The sequence below is a fragment of the Periplaneta americana genome, chromosome 2, assembly GCF_040183065.1.
Source record: "Periplaneta americana isolate PAMFEO1 chromosome 2, P.americana_PAMFEO1_priV1, whole genome shotgun sequence".
Taxonomy (NCBI): domain Eukaryota; kingdom Metazoa; phylum Arthropoda; class Insecta; order Blattodea; family Blattidae; genus Periplaneta; species Periplaneta americana.
In genome coordinates, this window is record NC_091118.1 from 57,312,655 (window position 1) to 57,338,894 (window position 26,240).

The 26,240-nt window shown below is 34.3% G+C and overlaps 1 protein-coding gene and 1 long non-coding RNA gene across 3 annotated transcripts in view; one reads left to right on the top strand and one right to left on the bottom strand.

Annotated features, from left to right (window-relative positions):
• Positions 1 to 26,240, top strand: part of LOC138693999 (uncharacterized) — a 68,779-nt gene that overhangs the window by 33,113 nt on the left and 9,426 nt on the right. The window lies entirely within an intron of this gene.
• Positions 14,137 to 26,240, bottom strand: part of sli (slit guidance ligand) — a 799,923-nt gene continuing 787,819 nt past the window's right edge. For both annotated transcript variants that reach the window (XM_069817706.1, XM_069817697.1), the window contains one exon: positions 14,137 to 22,044. In XM_069817706.1, coding sequence (XP_069673807.1) covers positions 21,818 to 22,044 — 227 coding nt within the window. In that variant the 3' untranslated portion in view covers positions 14,137 to 21,817. The remainder of the gene's footprint in view (positions 22,045 to 26,240) is intronic.

Below are 26,240 nucleotides of genomic sequence, written 5' to 3' on the forward strand. Positions count from 1 at the left end.
ACGGCAACCGATTCCAACCGGCGGAACAGGGCTCGCCGCCCGCCAAACTTCACGCAGTAATCCCGGGAGGGGCGGAGCTTACGAGCGATGACAATTCCCGGCCCCGGATTGGCCGATCCGCCAACCAATCCCGTTTCACCTGAGACAGCCACATCTATATAACCTTTCGACTTTCTGTTCGGACATCACTTCCCTGAAGATGGCTGCAGAGATAGCAGTCGAAAGCTTGGAGCATTCCAAAATCTTAACTCGGCTGATATCCCGCGAAAACATATTAGCGAAGATAGTTATCATCTGACACAAAAGTTGTATTGTTCTATTCTGTTACGTCCAGCTTAGATAAACGAGTGAATTAATTATATCAATTATTAATTTCTGTGATCAATATATTCGGGACACTATTTTCTTACTAAACATGAAGAGCCGATTACTCCGTGTGTTTGCTTCGGTGTAGCTTGCGTTTTAAGCGATGATAAGACATACCGGTACCGTGTTATGATGAATCAGAAAAGAGTTCATGGTTTTCTGTCTACATATAAAACATTGTTCTTTGTGACATAGCTTTTTGGACTCTCACCCTATAGTATTACTGAAAATAGGGTAGAGTTTACTATTCGATATTCCGGAATCTGGTGGACACTCCTGTGTCTAGTTCACGCTATTGTAACACATGCAGTACAACTGAGAGCTCTAATTGTTTCAGAGGTTTCATTCAAACTAAAATTAGCAGGTGATTTGTTAAGTATATCTGCTTTAGCTACAACCCTGTGTGTGTATATCGTGATACTCAAGAAGGACGTTGTTCCCAGGATATTACAACATCTATTTCATTTGGATAACGAATATATCCAACTTGAACGAAGAACACGTTTATATAAAGAAATGAATAGGTCAGCTAACATTAGAATAATTAATATGATATTCATAATCTTAGTACGTTTAATTTTGAAAGGATTTGCTTTCGTCTCGTTAATAGATTATTTTCTATGCATTTCAGCTATTTTATCTGCATTATCTATTGTAATTTTCTTTATTATATACATTGTTATCTTGTTACATGTTTGGCAAAGATATAAGTACCTAAACTTAATGTTGACTAATTTATGTTCGCAGACTCTCTTTACATTTGTCTCAAATGGACAAAGACGAAGGGAAATTAGCCCTTCTGACATGGAGAATGATCTCGGTAGAGTTTCAGTGTTTCAGAAAAGAGCAACTTTGTTGTTATACATTGAGAAAATCAGATTTCTGCATGGTAAACTGTATACAATAGTCGAGCTCATAAATTCTGCTTTCGGATTTCCTTTTGTTCTTGTTTCGTGTTGGATATTCATGACTCTCATGAATACAATAAGCTGGCTGGTATATCTTATTGAATCCTCTCGTGCTAATGTTTTGGATATGACAATATTAATTTTTTACGCATTTGTCTCAATGGTTGGTTTCGTAGAAATTACTGTTTGTTGCCACAATACCTATGAAGAATCGAAGAAGTCTGTGACTATAATACAGAAATTGCTGTTGCAATATAATGTTGAGAAAAGCACTGTGAAGGAACTGATGCTATCCAGAACGCAACTGAAGGACATGAGGGCTGTGTTTACCGCCAGCGGTTTGTTCACTCTAGATTTGCCGTTTCTTTATGCTACTCTGGGTGTAATATGTTCATACATTCTTGTTATAGTTCAGACAAGTTAAAATGTGTATGAGAATGTAAATATCAATTTCAACTCTAAAATAAATACTGCATAGTTTTAGAATCACCGATGTATGTGTATGTCGGGTTAACAATCCGAAGACTGATTGAAACCTCATCAGACCAATAAGACCTCACTCATGAGGCAACTAAGCCAGGAGATAATGGAGTAGGTTGTCCAGTTCATTTCCCCGTACCACCAATATAAATAGGATCTATTACTAACACATCGTAACACACTATTACCAATATCAGAAAATTTAAAATTATTCATACTCGTATACGTAAAACACGCCACAAAACAAACGAAAGCACACACTGATTCTTGACGTCATAACTAGGGAGCGGATTTTTATGTGCTAAAAAATTTAAATATATTTATTTTTTATGTGCTAAAAAGTACGAAAATATTTACTAAAAATAAAAAAAAATATTTATTTTAAATGACAAAAATACCTTACTTAGCTTGAAAAAAAAATATTACTAGGTACTTACCAACCACACTTGAGTGCTAGTAGTTCACCGAGAATTGCAGTGAACAACAAAGGTCATCTCCAAATTCTCCATCACAAATGCATGCCGATCATCTCTGAACAAACTGTGAAAACGATCTTTCGACATCACAGGACGTCAGACGTGCATATTTAAAGAGAAGAATCTCACAAACACATACACCGTCAATTTCACCTACAGGCACATCCTCCAATACTTTAGCAACTTTACACATTTTTTTATATCCACTGTTTTTCCCAAACACATTCTGGAATTTGTCCCTTAGTAATTGTGCTTCTGAACCTGGTAGCGAGTCTAGTTTAATTTCCACGGCACGCACCTCCCTGTTTCAGACAACAGGTTTTTGGATGTTTCGACTTTTTTATGGTATCACACAAAAACTTAAATTTGCTAATAGGAAAGACAAATCGGTTTTTAAATAACCATCTTTCAGTATATCTTGAAGGATATCGATTGACGAAGCCCGATAACAGGGAATCACAACAAGATATACCATACTCGATATACATGAGCGAGAGGCGAGAGATTTGTTTAAATTAAATAATGTTCATACCTGAGCTCTTATCTGTTGTGTTTCACAAACAAAGCGTGCAATGAAATCATCTTCAGCAACAACAAACATTCCTAATTATGTGTTGCAAGATCTGTCCTCCTTGTCCATGTTAATTTATTCTCTAGTAATAACACTGATATGCTGTAGTAGTTCTCAGAACTTGTGGCGATACTATTACGAAAATGGATCACGGATACACCACACAGCGCTTAGAAACACGAAGCAACCAAGGACTCTTAAAATGATAACGTACTTCTGAGTGATATAATTGATTTAGTTTTAAAATATTTAAAAGTTCATGTAAAAAAATTATTTAACTAAAAAAACTCTAAGATTTATGTGTTTATGATAGATTTCCTGAAAATATGTATTTACATAATTTATTTGTGAAAATATGTGTTTTTATGTGAAATAAAATTCGGGTTTTAAACTTGAAACTTCATGTTCGGAATTTTTAACTTTGTTAATTGTGTTTTATCATACGCAAAAAGAATATTTAATTACATAGGAATCCGCTCCTTAGTCATCTCATAACCAACGAAACGTCGCTAACGAAATGAACATTAAATAATATCAACGCAGAAAATAGCTGTTCTTTCACTCAGAAACTATTTAGTTATAGAGTGCGCCGCATATACAAATATGGGATCTGATATCTATCAGACTGTACTAGAGAAATGGATTATAGACATGGTAATTTCCCGTTGCTTTTCATATGTGATAATTACAGTATGATGATAATGATGACGTTAATGCCGCAAAAATGAGGCCGAGGATCGAACGCCGAAGGTTATCCAGCATTTGATACTCGAAGGATTGGGAGTAACTCCGAAGAAAACTCAGGCACAGTCTAGTATATACAGTCGCGAAGCTCAATACGTAGTAAATCTGCAAACATTAGGTAGTTGCTCACCACTAGGATCACTAATATCGCCTCATTACAGGCAATGCAAAATAGTACCGTCACAGTCTATTGTTTCTAGCACCCTCAAAACTCAAGCTTCGTGACTGTATATAGTAGACTGTGACTCAGGTAACATGTCCCAATCAATTCGAGCCCGGGTGCAGTAGTTTCGCATTCAGGTGTGCAGATCACTATTCCAAGTGGTGGATCAAGTTAAAATAGTCAAATAACACTCTTAACTCTTAAGTATAGGTATATTAGATAGTCGGCTATACAGGTAAGTCACATATGAAAAAAAAAATAGTTTTAATAATAATAATAATAATAATAAAATAATAATAATATTAATAATAATAATAATAATAAATTTTAATTTCAAAAAATAAAATAATAGGTAATAATAATGTTTTTTTTTATTTTTTAAATTAAAATTATTAGACCTATTATTATTATTATTATTGTTGTTGTTGTTATTTACGAGTATAATAATGCGTGTAAATACATCGATATTCCCGATCTTTTAGGCGTCCGGAATTACATTACTATTTTGGTCTCCGGACAACTGTTTGTAATTCCGGACTGTCTGAGTGAAACCCACACGGGTGGTAACCCTTAGTTGCCAGTTGCTCCAGTATTAATTACGGGTTGCAAGTAGTAAACTGCATTGCATAATCTCTCCTGCTCAAATCCCATCCCCACTTTGCCGTGGTGCAATTTGTTTTTAAGAAACGAGGCTCTGGAGACCGAATCACAGCGGTATAACTGTTCAACAAAACTGGAGGAAATGCCATGCTGGCCTACCACGGCATACATAAGCGTCCTCTAAGTGGTGAAGAGGGGATATGGTTAGTGGAGTTGTCCGACAATCCTCCCGGATAGATCATAATTATGTACTCTCTAACTAGCGGCAGATGTTGTCATCCGAACAGTTTGGAGGTTGTGTCTAGGTTATAAAAGTCATAACATAAGAATATGGTGCCTACATTACAACAGTTGGCCCAAGTACACATCTACGCAACACAGCACGTTCTGGAATAGAGAGACCAGTGGGAGCCACATGCAGCTCCAGTGGGGCGGAAGCACGGTATAGGAGGCATCTGTGAACTCACGGACTAATCCATCCAAAGTTGTTCTTTCACTCCACACAAATATTGAAATTGAAGGGTACCTAATTCCTGTCAGAACATCACAACAATTTTAAAGATGTTGAGCGCATGTCTTGGAGGTTGTTCACTTTATACAAATTGTCCACCCAAATTAAAAACATTGTAACTGTCATTTAGTGGAAGTAACTGCGAAAATCGGGAATGATGGTCGGCTTGCACTCTTACCTTTACCCTAGTATGCTTATTGCTCAGTTGCGAAAAGTGTATATTAATAATATCGACGAACGTAATATGTGATTTTATTTGTTAAACTGATATTTAATAAGCTGTCAGATTATTTTGTTTTAGAAGTAAGCTTAGGCTATTCACACTTACTAAAATCTTCGGTCAATGTTACTTATGTCCCGCCCACTATAGAGGCATAGGCCAATTTTACACATATTTAGTATAACTTGTTGCTTCTTTGACAGGTTAGGTTTGGTTAGTTTAGGTTTTTGTTATAGCCTACCTTGCATATACGATTATAGCGCAACATTGGCAGTGATAAAAGTGAAATATTCGTTCAGTGGGCGTTGGATACTCTACATTCACCAAATCTTCAAACGACGTGATATTGCTCGGATATTAGCCTATCCGAGCAATTATTTGGTTATTTAAATTGTATTTAAATTATTCCGTTTTAACTTAAGAGTAGGGTACATGTAATTAAGCGATTACTTACCACCGTCGAACCACGTACTTTTGAATTCGGTGAATAACAAGGCCCATTTGATTGCAAACTATAGTAATAAGGCAAAACTGTTTACACAAGTCACTAACATAAAGAAGCTGTCCTGTTCTAACTTAATTCACATCACATTCACTGATTTATAATCTTCTGAGTTCACAATATGTTGAAACTACACCTTTCCTGAATAATCCACAATAAAATTATTGCTTTCTCCATTTAAGTAAAGCGAATCGAACGATTATTGTATTTAAGCTTGTTGTTGTGCTTGGTTATTTCACACTGTTGGAATTCAGCAACAATGTCTAAATATTTCAATAATGATCTACAAGCTACAACAATCTTTCAGAAAACACAATGACTAAACGCTACATGCACACTGCACAGCAACAGCCAATCCAACGCGTCTCCTTTCAGAAGTCCTTACATCTGAACCTGTCGTCTGCAAGGAAAGATTATGAGAAAAGCTAGTATGTAAAACGGAACTACCAATATTTTTAATATCCCTACATTTAAAACAAACATTCCTCTCTGTTAACATCAGCACACACACTGAAAGCAAAGAGATTATAAAATTACTCTGAAAGCAAAGAGATGCGAAAAACAGACCAATCTCAAATAATGTTTTGGGCATCATAATAAAAGACAGCGTATTTTTCCTTTTAGAAACTTCGATAGCATGTTATGAATTTAATATTTTCTCTAATATAATTTGTCTCTCCCGTATAAGTTCCATCAATACTACCTAGAGAGGCCTACTAGATGGGATTAGATCTTTATTAGCCGAATAGAATTACAAGCATTCATGGCGTCGTCAGTACACAAGAAAAATGACATAACATACAATATAATACAAAAATAGACAATTCTAAATAAATTTAACAGTTTAATATTATAGGACAAGCTTGATCTTCAGTCTCTACTGTTCTATCTAGTATCTTCTCTTTTTGCTTTTCCCTGTCTTTTCTTCAACTCTGAGTTACCTGAAACATAAATGGTCAAGGGCAGTATCAAGAAACGTTAAATTCTAAAATTTTAAATTCAGATATTCATTTGTGCAAAATGGCATATGTGTCAATAAAATGTTCTTTACCTCTTTTTTTAATTTTCTTAAGTTCTTTGATTTTCTGTGGAAGTTTATTATATAAATTGCTGCCTCTATGTGATATGCTGTTAAGACTTCTGGTAAGCCTGTGGTAATTCAGATGTATGTTTTGGGATGTTCTGGTGTTATACTCATGATATGTTGAATTTGTTTTAAAGGAATCTATGTTTTGATGAATGAAGCACACTGTTTCTAAAATATATATGCAGGGTACAGGTAAGATTTTTAGTTCTCTGAAAATTTTTATACTTTCAGTCCGAATAGGAACGTTTTTAATGATTTTGAGTATTCTTTTCTGCAATTTGAGGACTTGTTTCACTTTTGGTGAAGATCCCCAAGTAATAATGCCATATGATAGTATTGAATGAACATATCCAAAATAGACTGATATTAAAAGATCCATGGATGATATCTTCGCAAGGACTCGAAAAGCATAACATAAGCGACTCAGCTTCTCAGTTATTGGTTTTATCATGTCCCCCCCCCGCCCTCTAAATTGTTGTAAACCAAAGGCTTTTTATTACTCTGTTTCTGTGCTTCTGAGAAATATTACACAACGTGTCAAAATGCTTATTATCCTTATTAATCACTTTTTATATTTTATTTACTAACATACATTTCTAAACAGTAAAGTTTTGCGTAGGGAAAGTACCGGTACTGTAAAATTTCACCTACAGTCTACACGATTCAATTTTTCATGCGCGTAAACATGCACTCTGGGAGAAATATTGAAAGAATAAAGTTTAAAAGGCTCGTTCAGTTAAGATACATGAAGATTTTGTCTACATGATGCGCCGTTTTGGACATCTTCACCATGTATATTAATTAATATTAAATAGCAATCTTGTCTTGCATGCATTGCTTGAATGTGTAAAGTTAAACTGTGTAGATGTACTGGTACCTTCAGACTTTTTTCAACACGCTTCATGGCCTGCTGTAATTATATTATACCACTTGTTATCATAGAAACATTAGAGCTACACGTTCTGTACTACTGCATTACACGTAGTCACGTAACATTAAAACAGCTGCATCTCTGCACCCACTGAAAATTGGAAACATTTATATGAACCTTCTTACTCAGAATAGTCCATACTACCAACCCTAAGATATTTACTATTGCTCCTGAATCATCCTATTTATAAACTAATTTTTACATCAATTATGCATTGAAAGAATGATGTACCATACATAAATGGAAAAGTACCGATAGGTTTTGAAAGTTTGCTGCTTTATAGGCTGGTTCAATTAGTGCAGGTTTCTTCCTGGTAGGATGAAAGAGTAATGGAACGGAGAAAAATTCTCTCCGGCACCGGGATTTGAACCCGGGTTTTCAGCTCTACGTGCTGATGCTTTATCCACTAAGCCACACCGGATACCCATCCCGGTGTCGGACAGAATTGTCTCAGTTTAAGTTTCAACTCTTGGGTTCCCTCTAGTGGCCGCCCTCTGCACTACGTCATAGATGTCTATGAACGCAGGACTGAAGTCCACACATGTGCTGAGGTGCACTCGTTATGAGTGACTAGTTGGCCGGGATCCGACGGAAATATATATATATATATAATATAAATAATATATATTCCTGGTAGGAGTTTTAGGACAGATACAATGTAACTTAAGACTCATTTATGGAGTAAATTTTACACTCAAGGAGATTAATACTGTATTCTGCATTCTACAGTACATACCTTTGGAGACAAATTTCTTACTGAATTTAATAATACTCTTCTACTGCCCTTTGTACTTCCTACTTTTCTCAATCTACTGAGCTAAACTTGGGCATGGAATAGAAACATTCACGACGTTTAACTAGCCTCACAATAGTTAACTGAAGTAATCTGCAGATATTCTCAATACATAACTCAATTTCAAAACACATACACTCTTTGACTCTACACTACGAACGCAACCTCACAGGAAACAACAAGAAGCGCCAAGACCAACAACGACCAGTTCTGAAGATGACCCATAACTAGGTCGAAACATGTAAACAAGGTACGTTAAAATTTAACACAAGAAAGTCTTATCATACATATTCCGAAGTGATACAGTGTTAAAAGTTGAGTAATCAAGATGTATAATCTGTATAGTAATAGCATTGTTGAAAATAAATATTTCCCCATTTTTATTTATGGAGAAGGGACCCGAAGGCTTGCACTGCAGCCTGAGGCTTATTGTGCTTACTGCCCCGTGAACTTAACCTGGCTATGATAATGACGACAGTGATATTTGAATTTAAGGATGGCAAATGAGCCGAAAGTTACGCAGCAATTCTCGTTTAATTTGTTGAGGAGAAATCTCTGGAAAAACTCAAACCACGTAACTTGTCCTTACCAGGATTTGAACCTGGGCCCAATCGTTACTCCACAGTAGTAGACATTTTTCAATATAGGAAACAGTTTGCTTGTATAAGCCTATTTAAAAATAGATTTTTCTGAAATTACATTAATATTATTTTACAGTAAGTTGATGTGATGACGAAAAGAATCAAGATTTACTATGGTACCGCTCTTCCTTCACAAAACACCTGGTCGTCATACTCACACAATCTTAAGCCACTCAGCCACTAACTTTTCAGTTCATGAAGCAGTTAGCAGAAATGAAGTTGGGATGCGCCTGGTAGGAAAAAGTTGTTGTTGTTTTCTAATGCCAGGCATTTGACAGTAAAGTCATTTGACCTCTTGCACTCCAATATTTTTCAAAGATATTATCATGACCAGCCACTGACGCACAGATTTTGAGATGTTCTGAATCCATTTCTTGATTTGAGTTGCACAATGGACAGTTAGGAGACTGATATATTCCAATTTTATGCAGATGCTTGGCCAAACAGTCATGGCCTGTTGCCAATCTAAATGCAGCTACAGACGATTTGCATGGTAAATCGGAAATCAACTGTGGATTATGATGCAGAGAGTTCCATTTTTTCCCTTGGGATTGTATTATTAAATTGTTTGTTGAAGTCTAAGTATGTAGATTTAATCAATATTTTCACAGAGGAATACGTAGATTTAGTAACAGGTCTGTAAGTAGCAGTGCTGCCCTTCTTTGCTAAAGCATCCGCATTCTCGTTTCCCAGGATTCCACAATGGGATGGTATCCATTGGAATACAATTCTTTTATTGAGTGTTATTAGTTGAGAGAGCATTTTAGTTATTTCTACTATTTGAGATGAAGGTGTGTGTCTAGAGACTATTGATAGAATAGCTGCTTTGGAGTCTGACAATATAACTGCATTTTTTAATTTATTGATGTGGCAGAGAAGATTCCTGAGACTTTCACTTATTGCAGTGATTTCTCCATCAAAACTTGTTGTTCCATAACCAAGAGATCTATAAAGTGAGAAGAGACAGCACGTAACACCTGCACCTGCACCTTGTTCCCTGGAGATCAAGGATCCATCAGTGTATAAATGTGGAGGGTACCTAATATTAATTGTCTCTAAAGGCAATTGTTTCATTATTTCAGTGTTTACTTCTGATTTCAGTATTCCTTGTGTTAAATTTAGATTATACTCTATATTTAATAGTGTTAAAGGGTTTGGTTTAATTTGTAAGTTTTCTTTTAAATTCAGGACGTTGATTTTCTGTTTTAATTCTTGAACCATGGATATGAAACTTTTTTGAGTTTTTAATCTACGGAGAGGACTGTATGAATGCCAATTGTTTCCTGGTAATCCCATAAGTTTTTCATATTGAATCAGTGCTTTTTCTTCTATTATTATTATTATTATCTAGGAAAAAGTGTAGAAGAGCTTGGAAGACTTGGTATGAAGAAATAAGCACACTCATGGTGAAGCGGAGTTTGAAAGAAGTGCAATGGGAGAATCAGCGAACCTTTGAGGGACAGCAAGTTGAAAATACACTTTAAAATGTCACCCAGGGGCTAGTTGTGACATACCCGCAGTAAAAAAGAACAATGTACATGAAGCTGCAGTGGCAAGTGGCATTACGATGTTATTGTATACTCACTTATACTCTTCTAACCTCATGCAACATGTTTACAGAGTGGAGTTTTTGACATACATTTCAAATTTCAGTTTTAGTTATTGTGGAAAGCATAATAATATTTTGAGGATTCAGTACTGTCAAGAACTTTTAAACGCCTTTTTTCTCAGAAGAAACACTAATGTGTTTTGGTTGTAAACTGACGAAATTCTGGTGAGCACTTATTTTATTAATGATCAGTGTACAGTGTTTAAAATACTGATAATATTGGTATTTGGTGGAATTATTAATATACAAGGTTATTCATAAGTCCGTGAAACATTTAAAAAATTCACCAGAAATAAACTTCGCAATGGATGATTATAAATTCTTATGCCCATTGAGAGAGAATTCTCCAAGTTTTTTAAAGATGAAGGCTCGCTTGCATAGTTTCTTAGTTAGCAGCTAAGAAACAGTAGTAGCACAGTCTAGTATATACAGTCACGAAGCTCAATATGTAGGGACTATGATATGATATGATATATATTTGTCATTAAGCACTTTCTTCCGGTGAGATGGCACTTCACATATTTGTATACAGTGCCATCCACCTTATTACATAGCAAATTTATGCAAGTCATAACTTAGTTCCGTCTCTTTCACTTATGTTCTCTTTAAATGTATCATGTCACCTCTCCATCACCAGCCTATCCATTTATATTTCCCCACTTCTCCATTGCTGACCCCCACACTTATATCCTCCCCCTCACTTCACTTCCTATTGATATCCTTGTCCCACCCCTACTATTTTTTTTAATTTTCCCCCACTACACCAACTTCTTAAATCATAATGTTTCTTTTTACTATTCGCCTTTATTCCTTCATCACTGCTACCTGAATCCGTTCCATTTTTCTTCACTTGTCTTGTCGTTTTCCCCTGACTCCGCAACTCACGTACTCGCCTTGGAATCGCCTCAAAATGTTGATTGCAGGAATTTTGACGCATTTGTAGATTTCTGCTACTTGTTGATATTTCATCCTCAGATGACGTCATAGGCTTTACTCGATCGTTTGAAGTTGCTTCTTTCCGCATTCCATGTCTGTGTGATAAACTCCGTGTCGTGCTTGCCTTGCTATTTTCATGAATGTTGTCCGAGCTGATATCCTTTCCAATGCTCCTCGACATTAATCCCCTAATTTTCTTCTTCAGGACTCTCCTATTCCTCTCCATTTCTTCTGAACCTACTACCGGCTCCTTGATGCTTTCGAGACATTCTTCAACATTAAAGATCAAATTGTTAATCTTTAATTTATGACCACACAGTCTTGCAAATTGACCACTTTTCCTAGCTTCTTTCAGGAAAGGGACCAAAACGTAGGGAATATGCATCCATAGATAGTAGCTAACCACTAGGATTGCTACTATCGCCTTATTACAGACAATGCGAAATAGAACCGGCACAGTCTATTGTTCCTAGTATCCTCAACAACTCAAGCTTCGTGACTGTATATACTAGACTGTGGTAGTAGCAAATATGGCATTCAGTAAACTTGAGCAATGATTTTGTGTGTTGGAACATGCAAGAACCTCGTCCGTTCTAACTAGGCAGCGATGATTTTGAGCAGAATTCCAGAAGGCATCACCTGCTTTTAACAGTATCAAGAAATAGTATGAGAAATTCCGGATTTACATGCCCTACATGTTGAAAATTGGCTGATACCACAGCTGAATGAAAATAGGAGTAATGATTACATCTTTCTACCAGACGTCTGGCTCAGTACTACAAAGACGTGCAAGGATATTTCTATCAAAATTTGCCAGAAAGGTGTATAAGATGCACAGGACCAGAAGACGATGCATTAATGCGGTAGTCACCCTGGTCCCCAGATTTAACCCGAAGTGGAGGCACAAAGGCAGTATCCTTCACAACCCCCCATAAAAAAAAGGTCACACCCTGCTAATCTCCAGGATCTTTGCAACCCTTTCACTGCTGCCATGGCTCTGTTCAACCATGATATGCTGACACAATCGTGGGACAAGATTGATTATCGCATAGATGTCTGCCATATCTGCAGAGGTTGACAAATTGAGCTTCTGTGAAATATGTAAAGAAACTTGGCGAGTTTACCTCTATTTCAGCATAACAAAATTTGGTATCTGTTGTGTTGTTTATTTGAAGTGAATTTTTTTAATGTTTCAAATACTTATGAATAACCTTGTATTGTGGATAGGGTAAATACAGTAGGTGGGTACTCTTCTGAAATCTTCATTCAATTTAGAAGAAAAATGAGAAGTAAAGATCCACACTAACCTAGAGCTTTTATGCTTTGTCGTAATTAGAAGAATCAGAATAGAATATTTGTGTTATCTTGATTCCTTTATAAATGATGTACTGTACATTAACTATTAAAATATATTATTATGTAATGATAGGGTTTAATATGCGAGTATGTAAATTACTACAGCAACACAGAGTTTAAGCTAGAAAATAAATCATTGTTGCAAAAATGCACAAATGAAAAATTATATTTGTGTAAATTGCGAAAATCTTGTGCAATATTTTAGGCTAAATAATCATACAGAAAAATAAAAGTAATAAAGTATGCAGAAAGAAAAAGTTATGTAATTTGTTTCGTGGAGTTGTATTACTTTCAGTCCATCTTATCACACTCTAGATAAAATTATGTAAGTAAATCATTACACGTAGGTATGTTTAAATCAATTGTACTGCTGAATTTACATCACATTAAAATACGTTATTTTCTGGGTATTCTAAACATTGAAATTCTTTATGAGTAGGTCCTTCAAGATTTATTGTTAGCAGAGTGCTAATTATTTTTTCTGAAAAGTAGTTTCTGATTTCAGTTTTTACAAGATTCATGCAACTAAATCCTCGCTCACAGTTTACAGTACCGGCATGCGATGGAATTAGGCTATATAAATCAATTTGAAGAAAATTTTCACTTCACTTACATGAATTCCACCAACTCTTTGAAATCATTCCTGAACATCTATTGCTGAATACCTTTTCGAACATTGCCCATTCCATTAGCATTTCATTTAAATTCAGATTCTCCAGAATTGATTAGTTCATACACATTTCAGATTTCATGTTCTCCATTACCATCTTTGTTTCTGAAGTCCAATATGGTTGTCATGTTTTTGGACATTACATTGAAAGTTTGTTGTATTTTTAAAAGTCGAATAGCAAAATGCAACAAATGCGACTGCGGCTTAAACTCTGCAGCAGCAAATAATAATAATAATAATAATAATAATAATAATAATAATAATAATAATAATAATAACAACAATAATAACAATAATGGGTAGTAGTAACATAATAATAATAATAATAATAATACTAATAATAATCATAATAATAATAATCATAATAATAATAACACTAATGGGTAGTAGTAACATAATAATAATAATAATAATAATAATAATAATAATAATAATGATAATAATACCCTCATTTCCCACCTGTCATTTGAGCCACGAGCCACTACTGCAAACAGTCGTAGTTTCCATGCTGTACTCTGGGCCCCGTCCAAACCCTCCAATGCATCAAGGGAATGTAGAATAAACTAAATCCATTATAATTATAACACACTTTAGTATAGTTTATTTGTACACATTACAAATGTATTGGCTCAGAACCACGGGCATCCAGCTTTTGAAAGGTCAGGGATCTGATAGGGCAGTCACAGTACCCAACAACACAATCCAGACATGGCCGAGATGCCCTTGGCAAGTAATCTTGTCACAATGTCAGCTCCATACACTGTTACACAAATATTATCAAAAAGCACAGCATTCTGGGTAACCTGTGGCACACAAATAATGTCTCTACTCTGTGTCTCAATATAAAACACCAAAATATCTACAGGTCTTGCTGCTCAGGGACACATCAAGGGACTTAGAAATCTAATGACCTACATAATTTGCAGTTATTTACATTCAAATATACTGTTCCATTTATTTATATATAATATATATATTTATAGGAATTAATAAATATAGTCACATTCAAAAGTTTTCCTGTCAGAATCTTTGTGTCATCAGTAGATGGCACCATATGTTTGTGTTGCATTGTTTATACACAAAGTGTACCTGAAAGATCTGGTAAAAGTGTAGGTTATGGTATACTTGTATATTGAAAACCACTTAAATATTTATATGAAATAATAACGTGACATGTCTGGTTTACAATACTTCGGAATAGTTATTTGCTTAATTACAACCATCTGTAGATTTATTTTCCTTTTCTTATCTTCAGGACCGTTTTTGGTAAAAAGTGCTCATGCAGTACTGTAGTTGGAAACAAATTTTAGTGGGTACTGTTGAAATGTCATTGGTCAGACTAGACTCTGTATGGACTCGTACTGCACTTCTTTTCCAAAGTTACTTCTTCGTCATGCAGACCTCCTTCCAGATCGCAGCCACAATTGCATACAACGCAAGAAATTAAACACTGACACTAGTGGCCCAACACTTTTTAGGAACAAAAGCCTGGAAATTCTTTTACTAGAAGAGTATTCCTTTTCGAAGTACAGATATCGTTCATTACAGTACCTAATGCTCATTCACATTCTTTAGTTGAAGTTGAAATAGAGTCTATAATATGTCACTAGGCTCAATATTCACGAACACACAAAAGTAACAATATTTCCCTCCTAACATTACACCTGAGCGAGTTTTAAAAATTAGAGAATCGTGCAGCAGAATTCTTGAGACACCACATCATATGATTAGTGTAATGCAATGACATCTACGCAAGTTTTCAAATTAGCAAATCAGAGTAGCAGATTTCTTGAGATGCCATGCCATAAAGTTAGTGTGAATTATTTATAGAAATATAACGATATGCAAAGTTGAAATTAACAAATCATAACTATTTCTGAACTACCAGATTATTGTTTTTGATAAAACAATGAATGAACTAGCGTTTAAGCAAATGATATGAAATGCTAGCCGCTACTTTTATAGCAGATATCAAAATCTTTTTCAAATAGCTAACATTCTCCATATGAAAGTATATTAAAGGCAATTTAAACATAATTAATATATTTTCGAGTCTCGTTTTCATTTTACATGGTATGGAGTACCAGCTCGTACCAGCTCAACTACAGCACTGCACTCATGTGCAAAAGAGAAAAAAATTGGTGCTTCAACACCACTCACCAACTATTTTCTTAAAAAAATTAGTAACTAATTTCTTTCATAGCATAATATTTTTTTTGCTATAGATTCATATAAAATTTCACCATAGAAGTATTTTCGTTTATTACAGAGAGACATATTTATAGCATTTTCTGAAAATGAACAAATCAGGTTTTGAAAGTTTGATCCTCATATGTTCTTTTATTGCACTTGCAACGTCAATAATGGATTGTTTCTTCATGCTCTAAATCTAATATCATTTAAAAATATTTCTTGAAAAAAATGGAAATTTCAGTCCAGTGATGGGCCTCTTCCCACTCCCCCCACCCCCCACATAAGCCACTGGTAATAATATCATAATAATATGTTACCTACTATATTTTGGATATTTCCCATTTCATGTTCTTTCGTGTCCTATTTCTTCTTTAATTATTTTATTCGTGAAAATGGTAAACAGTAATGAACTACAGATTCTTCATGAGAAATACCTTTAGTAACCATTTTTTACATTTTTTAAATTTTATTTTAAGAGAACTTTTTTATACATATCTTCAGTTAAATCAGTAAGTGTACTAGTAATAATACTGGGTGTTCAGTTCAAAATGTGTCATGGCTCGCTGTATGTCGTCATGTGGCTAGCCGATGAGCCTAGAGAATTCAATCTTCCTACACTTCCGCAGAGGCGTATTACCTAAATGCGAGAGAAGTTGCCTAGCAAGTACGGCATTCATTCTAAAGATTACTTACCGATACGTACGGTAATGTCAGTAGTGGCAAGAATGTGAACTGTTTGGAAACACGTACTGAAGTGAGTTTTTTTTTCTTACTGTCGGGATATGGGGAGAGGGTTAAGATGATTACTTACGTATTTGTTGACATTAACTTGGATGGTCAACATGGACACGGAGCATTTTGATTTGTGTTGTGGAATGTTGCCGTATGCAATTGATGATAACAAATACCCTGCGTACGACTTGCCCGCGCAAAACACAGTTCGAAAGAGGTTATGGTAGCACACAGACTTTACAGACTGCCATCTGTTGCTACGACATTCAAGTTATACCGTACACGTTCTCAAGTTCAGATTGAACGCCTTGATTAATAGGCAACTTGTCTGACATAAAAGCTGAAACTCGCTTCAAATCGCTGACTCACAACAGTGACGTCATGACACACTTTGAAATGAACACCCAGTATTATCTAACATTGTAAAACTACACCAAATTTTAAGTTGTAAAATGCCTTATCGAAATCAGCGATAGAAAAATAATAGACTAGTGTTTTATGTTCTTTCATTGCTTCTATGTATAAAAGCCATTCCTATGCCTTCACAAAACCTTTCAAGTACACACTGCATATTTTAGGATGACATTGTACAGATAGGTGTTTCACATAAACACAACAAGTGTCCATTTAAAATAAAATTAAAAAAAAATATAAAAAATAATAAACACAATATGCACAACACGATGAGCTTGTCTCCAAAGATGGATACAGTAGCATTAAAATGACAAGAGTCAACTCAACGAAAGCATTTTGACACAGGAGATACTATGAAATATAGGGGGCTAAGATAGGCCCTGCTCCTTCCTCGAGGCATTTCAGCTGTGGTATGTACAAGAGCTGCCTCCTAGAGTGATGCATGCGTCGCTCCGTTTTGTCTCTTCTTTCAGGTATTTCAAGGCCCCTCCCATCTCTGCCCATATTGCAACTGGGTTGCAAATTCATGGGGGAAAAAAAAATATATGTACGCTATTCTCGATGGTCACAGATTTTGTTTTTCTTTTCCACTACATTACATTATTGGAAACTTAAAACTGTATTATCACGGAGCTCCTTCTGTCCTGTTTTAACACTTCTTATTACACTAATTTGAACTTATTTTGTTTTTACTCTAAATGTGTTAATATACGTTATTCTGGTTGCTATTAGTTCTAATTCCAAGAATAAAAAAAAGGCATTAAAAGAAAAAAAGAAATGCTTTTTCTTCCCCATAGCATCCAATATGTCAAAACAGCAACAACTTACAACTTCAAAAACCCTGTAACTGCCAATGCATAGTATATGCTTTTCAAGTTGAGGTAATTGTTTTTAGAAGGATATTTGTACAACATTTTTTAGCAATATAATTTTCATACTTCCGACTAAAAAGCACATCCACATTACAGTGATGGTAACAAACAGAATCTTGAAATGTAACATTATAATAATGTAAACATATTAATGATGAACGAACTAGTGAAGCTTTCAATTATTTATCTTGGCTAAAAATAGATTGAAATCTAATCTAATGGAACATTTCATAAATACATGCAGTTATAGTGTAATTATCAATTTGGCTACGAATTAAAAATTTTGATTATTATCTTTTAGGTCAATGATTTTTGGAGTCAAACGTAGCTGGAAAATCATTGCATAAATTTTCTTACCTAGGGTGAAAAAAGAATAAAACTGCTCATGCCAAGATGTTTCTTTTTAGAAGTATTACATACTTCACAGCGGCATTATGAAGAAATGCTGCACTATGGCAGTTGTAAAGACAACAATAAAAGAATAATAATAAAAAAAAAAAAAAAACATGGTAATTCATCTGTGAAAAATGGAATTCCCGATTTTTTAAATTTACATTTATATTACACACAAAACTCACGGTAAATTCCAACTATTTCAGCAAACTTCCTCTGACATCCAGTGAAATATATTTGTGCAATTTTGTAGTCAATGAAAAAAGTAGAATAAATACAACATATAAATATGTTTTTTTTTTACAAATTTACATATAATGAATTATGACATGCTCACACTAAAGTTAGTGAACACAGTTTATTAAAGACATCAATGTTAGTAAATTTTTATTAACATTCACTCTTTATTTTTAACCTCTTTAACCTTCTATTCACATCAAAATCAAATTTTAGAGACGTTTATAACATGAATATAAGAAAAAGGAAAGGAGTATATGCCTGATAAAATTTTAATTCAACATAATTATGTAATTCTCTTATCTTCAAGCTCTGTAAGAGTATATGGTTATATGAAACTTTTCCTTTAAGTAAAAACTTACTGAAAACTGTTCCCCTATAACATGCAAATAAAGAACATAATATTATTCAGTCTTCGAACTGATAAAATTGTAGAACGAGTGGATAGTGAGGGGGAGAAATTTCTTGTTGACATCATATTATTTTTCTTATTTATTTCTTTGTTTCTTTTTTAAGTATTTATACCAAGTATAACGCATTCGGTCTTAAAGTTTGTTATAAAACTATGTATATATGTATGTATGTATTATTATTATTATTATTATTATTGTTAACGCTCATTTTAATTACTGTGGCTTCTGACATGGTATTTTGAATTTCTATACCTTTTTTTCATGTGACTTAGTTCATGGAGACTGCGGCTTTTTAGCTGCCTAGAACAACACGAGCTTTTCACGTTATGCAACGTTGCCTAGTTGCAATGTTAAGACCCAGCCACTGTTAGTTATGGTAAGTTGAATACTACATGCGCCCAGACAAAATATTATAGCCACGAGGAAGATGAGACGTATGAACTATGTTGCATGGAAAGCATTATAGTACCATGACAACTCTTTCTACCCTACCTTACAGCTTAGTAAGTACCGATATTAAATAACTAATTCACAATTCAGTTACCAAATCATATTATGAAAGCAACAGCAATAAGCATTTATGAAAAGAACAAACATATAGTATTTCTAGCATAGGTAGTTCTAACAAAAAGACAATTTAAATGTTTTGAGATATTATTTTTATATTAAAAACTAACTTTTTTACTGTATGTTGAAATCCAGGTGATATTTACTACAGCAAATTTACTCTAGAGAAGAAAATGTTCTGACTGTCACACAAAAATAAAATAAGTTTTCGGAAATGCAATTTCGGAAAAAATATCACTATGCAGCCTGTGGTATGAATAATATTAAAACATACTGGTATATTCAAAGAGGCGAATTTTCTTTCCCAGGTTGGGAAAAAATACAGGAATGTAAAAGTTGGGAGAAAAAATCCTGACAGGGAGAAATTTTCCAGTTTCACCCCTTCAATTCGAAGACTGATAATACTGTTAAATAATTTTGAAGATACGGTGTGCTTTGAGCAGTTATTTAATGACAAACTAGCTTCATAATTCAAAACTTCTTGAATAAATAACTCCCTCAACATAGAATCTTTTATGTACAGTACAGTATATGTTTTAAATCGACACAGCATGAGACAAGAAAAATGTCTTTCAGTTTCTAAATGCTTAATCTGAAATACTCTGTGAATTAGAGACATCATTCCATTGATACCAACTTAGGAAAAGAAATGTCGAGAACACTGTAATTTGTCAGAGGAAATAAGATGATTATGATACTACAGTCTAATATATACAGTCACGAAGTACAATACGTAGTAAATATGCATCCTTAGATAGTTGCTAACCACTAGGATCGCTACTATCGCCTCATTACAGACAATGCGAAATAGTATCTGCACAGTCTATTGTTCCTAGCACCCTCACAACTTAAGCTTCGTGACTGTATATACTAGATTGTGATGATACTGAAAATTGTTATTCCTCATAGGTAGTGAAAACAAATTACCGGTGCTTTGGAATTTCATCTCTTTCTTCTATTTTTCACGAATGTATTACCTTAAAAATATTGTATTCTCTCAAAACACTTTCCAAAGATTCATTGCCAGATTTGTTGTGCTGTAGTTCATGAAAATAGGTTAGGTTAAATACCAGTGACATACACAGTTTTTGTTTCCTGATATGTGGTATATTATTCCAGAATGGTCTTTGTAGCTGATATCGAATGACACAATAGAATTTACTCATCACCATCATATTTTAAGACAGCGAAAGGAAAGATTTTGTGCAATAGCAAAATTGTTGTCATTTACATTCATGTGACTTTAATCATTCAATTGCTTGTTCACTTACAGTTAAACAAGGAAAACAGAATATGGTAGTGGATTATTTCTACGGAATTTTCTCCGAGGAAACAATCTGGCATAAAACAAGACATTGAAGATGGAACGCTTCAAAAAATGCCGAAAATTAATACTCAAGAAAGAAACATCCTTAAAATGTGCTATTTGATGCTCTTGAAATGCTGTTAATCTCTCTTTATAAAAAAATCATATTAATGACATTTTTTTTCAGAAGTTATGAAAAGAGAGATGGCCCTATATGTTTTCTTTTTAACCTATGTACATAAGTAATATTCTCATCTGAGGGAAGTATAAATACAAGAAGGGACTTTTACAGGGTCATAAATAGGAGAAAATGCAAGACACAACATTAGATTCTGCTCTGAATAAACTGCAATGACTTGGATAGCATTTAAACCATTTGCAACAATTTCTTGAGAAATTATAAATCGAACTACCGGTACTAGGGCAATGTCACTTAAGATATTCGTGTAGTCGCATTTCGATTGATTCCCATGAAATTTTGGTGCTGTCAGTGACGAACATGGGAAACATTTTCATCAGCTTATTGCAAGAATAAAGAAACATTACAAGAGAAGTGGTGTACTAGCATGCTACCCTACTACTAATAATGTATCAGAGGTTTCCTGCAATAGTTATAAGTGGAATCAACAATTAAAACCTTGGACAGTGATTAGTGTATACTGTAGGCCTACATATTCTCATATGTCAATTTAACAAATAAAGTTATGCAGAATGTCAGAAATTTCCTTTAAATAGTGGGTGATTAAACAATTTGAAATTAAATCTGAAATCAGCATTTAAAAGACATCCAGAAACACATGCCACATATATGGAAACTTTTTTTAAATAAAATTTTGAATATGAGTGTATTCAGTTAGAAATTTCTGAAGACAGAAGAAGCTTCTGACTTTTTTCATGGTAGGAGTAGAAACAAACAAATGCACAGAGACCATGACACTATAATAAATAGCGCACTGAATATGGAAATATTTACAAAATAAAACACGCCGATCTTGATGAAGCAGGAGCCGTAGCTATCGGCCACTGTCGTAGAGTCCGTGGTGGCCTTGGTCTCTGCATCACCATCGAGTTGTGTTGGTGGGAGAGCAACATGCTGCAGTGTGTTGTAATAGGAGGGGCCTGATAGTCAGTAACACTTCTTGGTGCACGCGCACTTGCGCACTATGTCAACGTCTTTGGTGTAGCGTGTACCATCGTTACAGATGAGACGAACCTTGCGACGCTTGGTCTTACGAGCGCGGCAGCAACTTGACCCACAACTTCCTTCGCAACGAGCCAGTTTCACAGGCTTGCGCGAGCGGCAACCATTCTCTGCATAGTATTCCCTCGTCTGCTCCTTCCGGCATGTTGGACCTGTCACACCAAATTAAAATAAAATAGTACATTATGCAATGACCTATAATGATAGTAATTAAGAAGTGAGTATGGATGTTTATGAAATGAACGCAAGCGAGTTTCATAATTTTCATACGAGCTTCTTAATTACCATTATAGACGAGTTTCATACGACTTGTTATGCTCGACCATATTTCTAACTTGAAATTATTCAGATGTATACATTTTATTTGTATATGACAAGATCGTAAGTGACCTTGTTCTAGGTCGTGAATTGTGAGATGTGCGCAGACGCGAAAGTATTGATTTTTTCCGAGGAATAATAATGTCATTGACCTTGATGTAATCCCGTTAAACTTGGTATAACCTTGATTATTGAATTCGACATTGAAAAACGAGATGACACATTGAATTTATTTGAATATTATTTACAATTAACGCTAATTATTATAGTAACAGAACATAACCTTCTGCGTCAGTATTGGATTTCCAGCCTCCGTGACTTTTCGCTAATTCTCTTTCGATTGTATATCCGAGAATAATCGATACTTGCGGTTTTATAACGGTACAAAGCTGATTTGTCATTGGCTGAACACCTGTAAGCTGAGTTGTCATTGGCTGAAAACACCTGTACTTTAATGAGTAGGTGTACTTTAATGACATGCATTAAAGGACTGCTACCAGGTGTATAATTACTACATTTCGGCATGGTCGAGCATAAAAGTATTTATTTTACTAATCAGTACAGCTTTTAAGCTTCCTTGAGTTCTTGGCAATAAAGCCATTAATACAATAAATATGTATTTGACAATTTTTACAGTCTAAAAACTTATTTTTAGATTAATTGATTAGAAAACCATTATAATAATCAACAGAATATGGACTAACGTTTTCGACCAAGAACTGCTCACCTTCAGGTCAACATAAATTACATGGATATATAATGAACACGAATATCACTTAGACATGTGCATACAAAGTCATGCTCGTGATAAAGAACTTTACAATTATATTTAAAGTTAAAAAATTAAAACTTGAATTAAAAAGTGTTAAAATTAGCAAGTTGCTAAAATAACATCATGTGACATAAGTTGGTTTAGTATAATAGAATCTTATAATTATGATTATCTTATGACAATTTGCCAAACTAATTTACTGTTAATGACAAGTGTTGTATTGCATGTACCACGTATTCACTAAATTTTTTATATTCTAGTGATATTTATTTTATTTCATCTGTTCTTGTTTCATTATTTTCCCGATAATGTTATGTCTGTCATGTGATAGCTTGAGCTACTTACTATCATACCATAATTTTCCTTTGATGTGTATATCTAATAAAAATTGTGTTCATTATATATTTTGTACTTCACTATTGTGTTATTATTATTATTATTATTATTATTATTATTATTATTATTAATATTACCATTATTATCGTTTCATATTTTTATACTTTGTATGTCTAATTTATATGACGTGAGTATGTTAGGAGAAAATCCACAGACGATTAGGGAAAACACGGGAATTTTACTGGAAGTAAGTAAAGAGATAGGTTTGGAAGTAAATCCCGAAAAGACAAAGTATATGATTATGTCCCGTGACGAGAATATTGTACGAAATGGAAATATAAAAATTGGAAATTTATCTTTTGAAGAGGTAGAGAAGTTCAAATACCTGGGAGCAACAGTAACAAATATAAATGATACTCGGGAGGAAATTAAACACAGAATAAATATGGGAAATGCCTGTTATTATTCGGTTGAGAAACTTTTATCATCCAGTCTGCTGTCGAAAAATCTGAAAGTTAGAATTTATAAAACAGTTATATTACCGGTTGTTCTTTATGGTTGTGAAACTTGGACTCTCACTTTGAGAGAGGAACAGGGATTAAGGGTGTTTGAGAATAAGGTGCTTAGGAAAATATTTGGGTCTAAGAGGGATGAAGTTACAGGAGAATGGAGAAAGTTACACAACACAGAACTGCACGCATTGTATTCTTCACCTGACATAATTAGGAACATTAAATCCAGACATTTGAGATGGGCAGGGCATGTAGCACGTACGGGCGAATCCAGAAATGCATATAGAGTGTTAGTTGTGAGGCCGGAGGGAAAAAGACCTTTAGGGAGGCCCAGACGTAGATGGGAAGATAATATTAAAATGGATTTGAGGGAGGTGGGATATGATGATAGAGAATGGATTAATTTTGCTCAGGATAGGGACCAATGGCGGGCTTATGTGAGAGCGGCAATGAACCTCCGGGTTCCTTAAAAGCCAGTAAGTAAGTATGTCTAATTTATTTTGACTTACTGTTCACATTTTATTATGCCTTTTCTTTCCTGTCAATTGTTACATAGGGTAAAGGATGGTAAAACTGTGATACTAATAATATTATGATAGTACTTTTTGAGAATCTTTTACAATTTTACTGAGCGAGAGAAGGCCCGGTTTTGTGCAGAAACTTGTCCACGAACATTCCCTTAATATGTTGACGCAAAAAATCGATCTTCCTCTCGCTCAGTAAAATTGTAAAAAATTCTCAAAAAGAACTATTATAATATTATTAGTATCACAATATTACCAACCTTTACCCTATATGTCTCATTTGTACTGACTTCATATTTACATTGTATTGTGATTATCTCCCTTCAGTTTTTTTGTTTTTTTTTTTGTGTGTACTGTATTTTGTAAATTTACAGTGTTTTTTGTATCGCAGTTTTACTGCTGGTTGAGAGTTCGAGAAGGCCATATGGCCTTAACTCTACCAGGTTAAATAAACCATTATTATAGTATGTTTAATTATGTAACAACACATCTTTGGCATTATAATGTTGCAGCTGGGTAATACTGCAATGATTATCCACTGCTAACTCGGACGATCCTAGTAGATGGATATTATGACCATTAACTCTCTTGCTCTCCAATATAATAATAATAATAATAATAATAATAATATTATTATTATTATTATTATTATTATATTTTTTTTTGTCAGAAACCAATGTACAGTAGTGGCAAAAAAAACTGGACCAACCATTGTAGCTGATTTCAGAGCCTTGTTCACTCCAGAGCACGATAGACTGGTAACTAAGACTTTCGTGGTTCGAATCCTGCCTGGGAAGGAAACTTTTTTTTGTTCCTTATTCCAATTTATTCCCAATACTTTTCGATTTCTGGTAAAATTCATGTTCTGGGAATAATAAGTTAATTAAGTAGTAAAATATCGCTGCAATCGAAAAGTATTGGGAATAAATTTGAATAAGGAACAAAAAAAAGTTTCCTTCCCAGGCAGGATTCGAAGCACGAAAGTCTTAGTTACCAGTCTATTGTGCTCTGGAGTGAACAAGGCTCTGAAATCAGTTAATCAGTTACAAGGGTCGGTCCGGTTTTTTTTGCCACTACTGTACAAGGCCTGGATATGACAGAGAGTGATGTAGCAAAAAGTGTAATCGTATTTAATGTAGGCACCATATTTTTATGTTATGGCAGTTATATCACTTACACGCAACCCCAAACGGTTTGGAGGACAATAATAAATTTCATTAGACAAAAAATACGTTTCCAACTTAATTTTGAATTTCGATAGCATCCGCCAATCCTTGATGTCATTAGGTAGAGAATTCCATAGACGAGGTAATGATACTGTATAGATGAATGAGTACAGTGGGTGATCAAATTATTAGGGACACTTGGTAAAAGTAGGAATTTCATCTTCAAATTCACATAAAACACAAGTAATTTGGATTTTCTTAACTGGAAAAGCGTTACTACTCTAAATAGTGTTTTATAAACAATATTATTACATACTTAATTGTGTAATAATGAATATGGAATGAAATAAACAAGAAAACTAATATTTTGTCACACATCCCTTTGCAGCAATTACAGTTTTAACTCTCTTTGGCATACTAGAAATGCATTGAAGACAATTGTTTTTAATTTCTGGGCTGTGATGCCACATATTGATCAGTTTTTCTATTAAAGATTGTTTATTTGTAATAATTTCTGAGATGAATTTGCCTCTTCATTAGCTCCCAAATATTTTCAATCGGATTAAGGTCCGGAGAGTTACCAGGCTAATCCAGAACCTTAATTGTATTAGTATTAGTATTTATTTATTTAACCTGGTAGAGATAAGGCCGTCAGGCCTTCTCTGCCCCTCTACCAGGAGATTCCAACTACAATATCAACAATAAAATTACAATTAGTAT